The 9,985-nt window shown below is 41.2% G+C and overlaps 1 protein-coding gene across 1 annotated transcript; it reads left to right on the top strand.

Annotated features, from left to right (window-relative positions):
* The first annotated feature begins 282 nt into the window (after positions 1–282).
* LOC106880270 (renalase) lies at positions 283–8,577 on the top strand. The gene is made up of 3 exons (XM_089345721.1): positions 283–2,427; positions 5,795–6,007; positions 7,488–8,577. Exons 1-3 carry the CDS (start codon positions 2,263–2,265, stop codon positions 7,635–7,637), a joined length of 528 nt encoding a protein of 175 aa, XP_089201847.1. The 5' UTR covers positions 283–2,262; the 3' UTR covers positions 7,638–8,577.
* The last annotated feature ends 1,408 nt before the right edge of the window (positions 8,578–9,985 follow it).

Below are 9,985 nucleotides of genomic sequence, written 5' to 3'. Positions count from 1 at the left end.
GTGGTCCACAGTCAAACGAAGGAATGTCCTGGGGGCAAAGTGCATATTAAATATAATATAACGCATACATTCAAAATGTATGTCTATATAGATCATCATCATCATCATCTTTGTCATCATCATCATCATTTAATGTCCGCTTTCCATGCTAGCATGGGTTGGACGATTTGACTGAGGACTGGTGAAACCGGATGGCAACACCAGGCTCCAATCTGATTTGGCAGAGTTTCTACAGCTGGATGCCCTTCCTAGCGCCAACCACTCTGAGAGTGTAGTGGGTGCTTTTTACGTGCCACTGGCACAAGGGCAAGTCAGGTGGTACTGGCAACGGCCATGCTTAAATGGTGCTTTTTACGTGCCACCTGCACAGGAGTCAGTCAAAGCTAAGAGCACCGTCCGAGCATGATCGTTGCCAGAGCAGCTGCCTGGCTTCCATGCCAGTGGCACGTAAACAGCACCATTTTAGCGTGATCGTTACCAGTGTCGCCTCCCTGGCACTTGTGCTGGTGGCACGTGAAAAGACATTCGAGCGAGGTCGTTGCCAGTGCCGCTGGACTGGCTCCTGTGCAGGTGGCAAATAAAATACACCATTTTGAGCGTGGCCGTTGTCAGTACTGCCAGACTGGCCTTCGTGCCGGTGGCATGTAAAAGCACCCACTACACTCTCAGAGTGGTTGGCGTTAGGAAGGGCATCCAGCTGTAGAAATTCTGCCAGATCAGATTGGAGCCTGGTGTTGCCATCTGGTTAACCAGTTCTCAGTCAAATCGTCCAACCCATGCTAGCATGGAAAGCGGATGTAAAACGATGATGATCATGATGATGATATAGTTGTGTACATACATACATATGTTTGTATGTATGTATGTATACACACACACACACACACACACACACATATATATATATATATATATATATATATATATGCATGATGGGCTTCTTTCAGTTTCTGTCTACCAAATCCATTCATAAAGCATTGGTCAGCCCAAAGCTACAGTAGGAGACACTTGCCCAAGGTGTCACGCAGTGGGACTGAAACCGGAACCCCGTGGTCGGGAAGCAAACTTCCTAACAACACATCTACACACACGTGCGCACACACACACATCTATACACACACTCACACACACATATATCTATATATACATACACACACACATGTATATAGTACACGTACACATGCATATGTAATTACACACACACACACATATATAATACAGACCTACACACACATATAAACACACACACACATACACAATGTGTGTGTGTGTGTGTGTGTGTGTGCTTCTCTTCTTTCATCTTATCACATATTAAGCCTTGAAAGAACTATCACTCAATTCCATTCTCTGGAATTCACTTTTGACTTACCAAACCTGGCCACCACCACTACCACCACCACCACCACCACCATCACCATCATCATCATCACTACCATCACTCACTCCCCTCCACAACCACCACCCAAACCCTTTGTACTTATTGCATCACCCAGCAAATTCCTATGCTCTGCATTAATCTATTTTGTTAGAAATGTCAGAGGTCACATATGACAGGTCACAGGTCAACATTTGAACTTTCTTTGTTTTAACTTTGAACGTTGTCTTTCTTTCCCTTTTCCCCTTCCATTTCTCTCTCTCTCTCTCTCTCTCTTTAGATATGTGTGTTTGCATGTGTGTGTGCTTTTGTATGTATGTGTAAAGAAAGAGATAGATAGATAGATAGATAGAAAGACAGACAGATAGATGGATAGATAGATAGATAGATAGATAGATAGATAAATAGATAGATAAATAGATGAATAGATAGATAGATGCACACACACACATCTTTCTCTTTTTCTGTTTCTCATTATTGTCTTACAATTTCTCTCCTTCTCTCTGTATGTCTCCTTTCTTTCTCTTTTCCTCTCTGTATCTCTCTCTGCTGTCATACCTGTGTGGACCCCCTTTGATTACTAATTTATTTATCGACTCAATCCTTTTGTCTGTCCTTGTTTGTCCCCTCTATGTTTTACCCCTTGTGTATGTGCCTGCTTATGTGAGTGTGCGTATATGTAAACGCATGTGTGTGTGTGTGCGAGCGCGTGCCTGTGTATGTATGAGTGTGTGCGTACGTGTATGCGTGTGTGTGTGTGTGTCTGCTTGCGTTCATGTGAGCGTTTTAAACGACTACACAGAACGTTTCATATCGTAATCATATCAGTGACGGACTAATTTCACGTTCGGGACAATTTAACCTTTTACACCGTCCTTGTTGCGATAATGGCAGCTGTGTCGCGTGTTCTAATCGTAGGTGCTGGAATAAGCGGCGCCTTAACCGCGGCCTTGCTCAGGAAGGAGCTTAGTCACGTACACATATCAGTATGGGAGAAGGCCCGCGGGGCGGGTATGTACATACGCTTTCATTTACCTGTGGTACGTGGAGGTTGAGAAATTGAACGATGTTTACATTCATAGGTTACATAACATTAATTGGCATATCTACAGATTAGTGCCCCAACCTCTCCGCTTAGTTTCTCCGTAACTTTATGAGAAGTTTGTGTTTTTTAATGAAAATTGCAGAGATTTGTTTTGAGTCTGTAGCTTACATTATACTGATAATATAAAAATTTTTTTTGAAGGGGTCTCTGATAATTTCTGATTATGTTAACATTTTTTAAAAGGAATTTTGGATCATTCTGCACCCGCCTCTCTTGACTTGGTTTCTCACGGCTCTCTTTAAGATATATTTTTTAGACGATATTTTGCAAAAATATGTTTTCGAGTGTGTTGAATATGTAACATTTGTGTTTCTAATATCGGAATTTGAAGAAAAACAGTTAAAAAATACCAAGGCTGCTGAAATTTGTAACAAAATCGGCGAGGGATGGGAGAAAGAATGACCCAAGACTCTTCCCTCAAACTGTTATTTTCCTAAATTTTATTAACATAGCTATATGCTACACTCACGAAATTGTATCTCTGCCAAATGTTATTTGAAAAAAATTGCATTTTGAAGGGGGTTATGAGGAAACAAAGACAAGAGACAGGAAAATGATTCTAAACTCCCAAAATGGTATTTAATGATATCAACATAAGCGTAGTGTACGCCTTCGAAAACGTATATGTTTTGTTTTTCCGCAATGTTATGCAGAAATAATGGCAGGTGTTGGGGCCCCAATCTGTAGTTATGCATTCATTTTTTCTTTTTAACCCACTGTGACCTTTAACAAGATTTGCTATTGTCATTGTCATTGTGGTGGTGGTGGTGGTTTCGTTTACTGTTTAGCCCTAGGTCAGAACTGATCAACAAGACCTATGCTCAAAAAGCTTTCGGCCAATAGTGACTATTTGACCCTCCTGTCTTTCATACAAACGTGATGCAGCTAAGACTGGGCGTTCCTTTACAATAGAGTCGGATATTACCGACTGCCGCCCCAAAACCGTAATTTCTTCGGTTATGCATTTTAAGCATCGTAGATTACGAATCTACAAAAGAATAAGCAAAAAATAAAGGTAGACCTTCCCCTCTCCCAAAAGATCCATAATTTTTTTCTACTTAGGCTGTTGCACTGATGATCGTAAGATTGTGGTTTCAATTCCTGGACTGGGCGATCCGTTGTGTTCTTGTGCAAAAACACTTCGTTTCATGTTGCCTCAGTCCACTCAGCTGTAAATGAGTAACCTCGTGATAGACTGACGACCTGTAGCCTAGTGTTTAGGTTGCGATGCTAACGATTGTAAGATTGTGGTTTCAATTCCTGGACTGGGCGATCCGTTGTGTTCTTGAGCAAAACACTTCATTTCACATTGCCTCAGTCCACTCACCTGGCAAAAATGAGTAACCCTGTGACAGACCAGCATCCTTTCCAGTAAGGGAATATATCTCTTAATTGCTTCTCTCATTGCACCATGGCCATGCTGGAGCATCACCTTGAAGAGTTTAATTGAACAAATCAACCCCAGCCCTTGTTTTTTTGTTTTTTTGTTTCTTTTTAAAGCCTGGTACTTATTGTATCGGTTTCTTTTACCGAACCGTTAAGTTACTGGTAGAAAATTACATCAATACATCAAATTTTAAAATTTTCCCTAAAGTTTGAAATTTCTACCGGTGCAGCCAAACAAAGGAGATCCCTAATTTTTTCCTCACATTTTTGCTTCACTCCTCTTTACTCTTTTACTCTTTTACTTGTTTCAGTCATTTGACTGTGGCCATGCTGGAGCACCGCTTTTAGTCGAGCAAATCGACCCCAGGACTTATTCTTTGTAAGCCTAGTACTTATTCTATCGGTCTCTTTTGCCGAACCGCTAAGTTACGGGGACGTAAACACACCAGCATCGGTTTTCAAGCGATGTTGGGTGGGGTGGGGGGAGGAGACAAACACAGACACACAAACACACACACATATATATATACATATACATATATACGACAGGCCTTTTTCAGTTTCCGTCCACCAAATCAACTCACAAGGCTTTGGTCAGCCTGAGGCTATAGTAGAAGACACTTGTCCACGGTACCACGCAGTAGGAATGAACCTGGAACCATGTGGTTGGTAAGCACACTACTTACCACACAGCCACTCCTGCCTCCTGGCAATTTTCCTCATTTTTTTGTTCATTGGGAATGGAAATTGAAACAATTGAAATTCCAACATTCTTTCAAAAACAGTATATTTATTCAAAAACTCTATTATTTTCATCACATTTTTGTGTTTCCCTACTATAGCCTCGGCCCAACCAAAGTGTTTAATTCAGAAATCTTATTTTGTACAATATTGTACTTTTGCTATTATGATTTTAATATTTTAATTTCTTTCTGTGTATATATATACATATGTATGTATGTATGCATGTATATATTTATATATATATGTGGAGAACCCCTTTGGTCACAAATGACCATGGGATTGTACCTAGAAAGTTACCCTCCCAGGCACAAGTCTGGGCAAGGTTGTTTATGGAAGACCAGCAGTCGCCCATGCATACCAGCCTACCCTCTTCATGCCACCAGTGTTATTCAATGGAAAGGCAAAGGGGCCGATACAGTTTGGCACCTGTGACATAACAACTCGTTTCTACAGCTGAGTGAACTGGAGCAACGTTAAGTAAAGTGTCTTGCTCAAGAACACAACACGCAGCCTGGTCCAGGATTCGAACTCACAACCTCACGGTCATAAGCTCGACGCTCTAACCACTGAGCCATGTGCCTTCACTTTTACGTGCCACCGGCACGAGAGCCAGTCCATTGCCAGTACCGCTGGACTGGCCCTCGTGCTGGTGGTACGTAAAAAGCACCCACTACACTCTCGGAGTGGTTGGCGTTAGGAAGGGCATCCAGCTGTAGAAACTCTGCCAGAACAGATTGGAGCCTGGTGCAGCCATCCGGTTTCACCAGTCATCAGTCAAATCATCCAACCCATGCTAGCAGGGAAAGCGGACATTAAACGATGATGATGATATATATACATATATACAACGTACCTCATAAGGGCTGGTTTCATGGTGTATATATATATATATATATATATATATATATATATATATATACCCCACCTGGATGGGACACAGGTCCATCGCAGGGTTACTCCTTTTTACCAGCTGGATGGACTAGAGCATCATGAAATGAAGTGTTTAGCTCAAGAACACAACACAGTGCCTGGTCCAGGAATTGAAACCACAATCTTACGATCGTGAGTCCAACACCCTAACCACTGAGCAACATGCCTCTACTAAACCTTATGAGTCTGCATGACCCCAGAAGGTAACGTTACCATTACCTAAACAACACATACACAAACATATACAAAACTGATCCCTATTTTTGATATTCCCCTGTGTTTCAATTTCAGCTGACCCGCAAAGTGGACAGTCCGTCGTGGTGCACAGCAGTGTCCCCTGGGGTGTGGAACACGTAGAAGAAAGCAAGGACGATGTAAAACCCATCATGTTAGACTATGTACGAGGGCTGCTCCCTAATTTGCCAGACCCAGAGTTTGTCAAAGGACACAAATGGAGATACTCTCAGGTAAATTCATGTCCCCGTCTCACACACTCTCTCTCTCTCCTTCTCTATCTCTCTCTCTCCTCTATCTCTCTCTCTCCTTCTCTATCTCTCTCTCTCTTTCTCTATCTCTCTCTCCTTCTCCCTCCTGCTCTTTTCTTTTGTCTATCTCACTCTCTCTCTCTCTCTCTCTCTATCTTTTATTCTGCCTTTCTCCTGTCTTACTTTTTCTATTTATCTCTGGTTATTTCTCAATATCAATCTCCCTTTCTTTCTCCCTTTTCCCCCCAAACTCTCTCTTATTTGTTTCTCACTATCTCTAACTCTGTCTTTCTCTATCTCTCTTTTTATCTGTCTAACCTATCTATCTATCTATCTATCTATCTATCTATCTATCTATCCCTCTATCTATCAATCAATCAATCAATCAATCAATCAATCTATCTATCTATCTACCTATCTATCTATCTATCTATCTATCTATCTATCTATCCCTCTATCTATCTATCTACCTATCTATCTATCTATCTATCTATCCCTCTATCTGTTTGTCTATCAGTCCATCTATCTAGCTATCTCTCTGTCTGTCTGTCTCTGTATCTATTTATCTATCTATCTGTCTATCTCTCTCTCTCTCTCTCACTCACTCAATCTCTCTCTCCCTCTCTCTCTCTGACTTCAATATTGTTGGTCTTGTGCTTAAATAAGAAACTATTATTATTATTATTATTATTATTATTATTATTGTTATTATTATTTTTACTATTTTATGTATTCTGACCCAAAGTTTATAAAAGTGTGTGTGTGTGTGTGTGTGTAGATATACATTTGTCCCCTGGAGGCACAAGTCTGGGCAAGGTTGTCTATGAAAGACCAGCAGTCACCTCTGCATACCACCCTCCCCTCTCTACACCACTGATGTTATCCAAGGGAAACTCAAAGGCTGATACAGGTTGGCACCAGTGATGTCGCAACTCATTTCTACAGCTGAGTGAATTGGAGCAACATGAAATAAAGTGTCTTGCTTAAGACGAGAGTGCAATACACAACCCAATCCAGGAATCGAACTCACTACCTCATGATTGTGAGCCTGACGCCCTAACCACTGAGCCATGCAGTAGATACCATGAGAGAAACTATCATATTAGCAATTTGGTACAAAATGCACTTTTGTTTATATCGCTAGCATATATAGATATATTCTATATATACGAGGAGGTGCTGTAAAGTTCCAGGCTTTAAGGGTATCATGAAAGGCCTGGTTGGCGGCCCAACCTTCCGAGTTCTTTTACAGGGCTCAGAATTACTATGCATATATGTAGTATTTGTATGTGTCTGTATATGTATGAATATGGCTATATCTATCCATACTTATGCTTCCATTCTTTCCCTCTTTCTCTCTCTCTCTCTCTCTCTCTCTCTCTATCTATCTCTCAAATTCTCTATGTTTTACTCCCTCTCTCTCTCTCTCTCTCTCTCTCTCTCTTCTCTTACCTCCCTCCAGGTCCGAACACCATTTCCTGGCAGCCCAGGCTGTGTTCAACTGTCCAAAGATCCGTCACTATTGGTGGGCGGAGACGGATTCAGCTACTCCAAGTTTGAAGGATGTATTGACTCTGCCAATGCTCTCGTTGCTGCTGTATTACATCATTGATGACCATATATGGTGCTAATGTAAAACTGTCTTGGTGCTTTAATGATAGGCTGGTGTGATTTATGAAGAGGGATACATTTCAATATGCATCAGGGGTGTGGTTCCTTGATAGGGTGTGGTTTATTAAAAAACTAGCTTAGAGAGATATGGTTTATTAAATGCATTGGCTAGAGGTGTGGCCTATTAAGTTAGTTTAGAAGGGTGTGGTTTATTAAATTTACTGGTTAGGGGTGTGGCCTATTAAGTTAGTTTAGAGGGGTGTGGTTTATTAAATTTACTGGTTAGGGGTGTGGCCTATTTTTCACATCCAGTAGCCCATGTCCCATGTTAAGCCACATACGTTCATTAAACTATGCCCCACCCCAGTAAATTACAGCTTTTAAGAAACCACACCCTAATAACCCATACTCTTTGCTAAATTACACTTCCCACCCCCAGTAACCATTATCTCTGGTAAGCCACACCCTCTATAAACTGTGCCATATGTCTTAGAAAAGGACACATAGGGTAATACAGGTCTAGGTTCCTTGCATATAGGAAAAACACAGGAGGGTCATGGCTGGAACGCTTTTGATCATAGGTCTTGTTTAAGACCGAACTGGTGCTATTATCATCTGTGCCTCTATGAGGTCGTACAATCTGCTAGAAATAGCAGTCAAATTGGCCTCAAATCATACTCTGGTATTTTAGAAAAAGAATACTTTTGCATTATGTAGTCTTGGACCCTCTACATGTAGGAAAAAAAAAAAACGAGTGGTCATGGTTGGAGTGCCTTTGATCATTCATGACTGGACATTGCTATATAATCATTATCAAGGATGCCTCTACATCAACAGTTCTCAATTACCGTACAGCCTCCAGGGACACATGCAGCCCTCAAGCATTCTTCCGGCAGCCCCTGATAGGCTTTCCTCTATAAATAAACTAAATTTTTCTTTAATTCACTTGTGTTATACTTTTTCCTGGTGCAGTCCCCACCCCACCTAAAAAAGATCCAGATTTTGGAGGTGGCCCCGGGTATTGAAAAGGTGGAGCGTGTAGAAGTTCAAATGACAGATTACTTGTGTTTTGCGCATGTGCATAAACTGTAGTCTGGCCATGAACACTTCAGACTCCAGTCAGGGCCAGAGGTTCTTCTGTATCATTGCTCATGCATTACTGGAAGTTCGTTAAAAACAGTTCTTCTTTCACAACCATCGGAGCGTGAAGTGCTCCTCATGATTGCAGTTTCATGAGATAGTCGGGATCTGTAGACAGTTTTGAGTAGGAACCAGAAAGAGAAGTATGAACGTGCAATACGCGTGTGTACACTGGATTTATAAAGCAGGAGAAGGACAAAAACACAGGAGGAAGAGGAGACCCCCTTTGGTCATGACTGACCCTGGGATTGCACCTAGAAAGTTACCCTCCAAAGCACAAGTCCAGGCAAGGTTGTTTATGGAAGGCCAGCAGTCGCTCATGCATATCAGCCTCCCCCTCTCTGCACCACTGATGTGTATCCAAGGAAAAGGCAAAGGGGCCGATACAGTTTGACACCAGTGATGTCGCAACGTGAAATAAAGTGTCTTGCTCAGCCCAGTACGGGAATCGAACTCACAACCTCACGATCGTAAGCTCGATGCTCTAACCACTGAGCCATGTGCCTTCACTAAAAACAATGCACATATCAAAATAAAATGGAAGAGGAGATTAAAACAAGTTAAGTGATTTACATTATTTACATTTGATGGATATTTGTCCTCATCTTGTTTGTTGTTAACACATTTCAGCTGATATACCCTCCAGCCTTCGTCAAGTGTCTTGGGGAAATTTCGAACCTGGGTTCTCATTCCTAAGGTATTTTTCAATGTTGTTGTTATTATTATTTTTCGATGTTGTTGTTGTTGTTGTTGTTTATAAGCCCTAAAATTCACTCCATAATTGCCCAGGGGCATATGGTGTAGTGGTTAAGAGCATGGGCTACTAACCCCAAGATTCCGAGTTCGATTCCAAGCAGTGACCTGAACAATAGCAATAATAACATTGAAAAATACCTTAGGAATGAGAACCTAGGTTCGAAATTTCCCCAAGACACCTGATGAAGGCTGGAGGGTACATCAGCTGAAACGTTGTGTTAACAACAAACAAGATGAGGACAAATATCCGTCTAATGTAAATAATGTACATAATTCGTCATCTCTTAAATATAGAACTGTAAGTTAAGTGATAGTCTGCATGCTGTGTCTGACACAAGTATCATGCAGCTTTGCCGCAATTTTCTTGTTTAAAATTATAACGAAGATACATTTCTAAATAATTATTAATCCAAATAGAAATAAAGAAGAAATAAATGAAGCTGAAAAGGCACA

The sequence above is a fragment of the Octopus bimaculoides genome, chromosome 29 (genome assembly GCF_046866305.1).
Source record: "Octopus bimaculoides isolate indiv1 chromosome 29, ASM4686630v1, whole genome shotgun sequence".
NCBI classification, from domain to species: Eukaryota; Metazoa; Mollusca; class Cephalopoda; order Octopoda; family Octopodidae; genus Octopus; species Octopus bimaculoides.
This window is presented reverse-complemented; position numbering and strand designations above follow the sequence as displayed.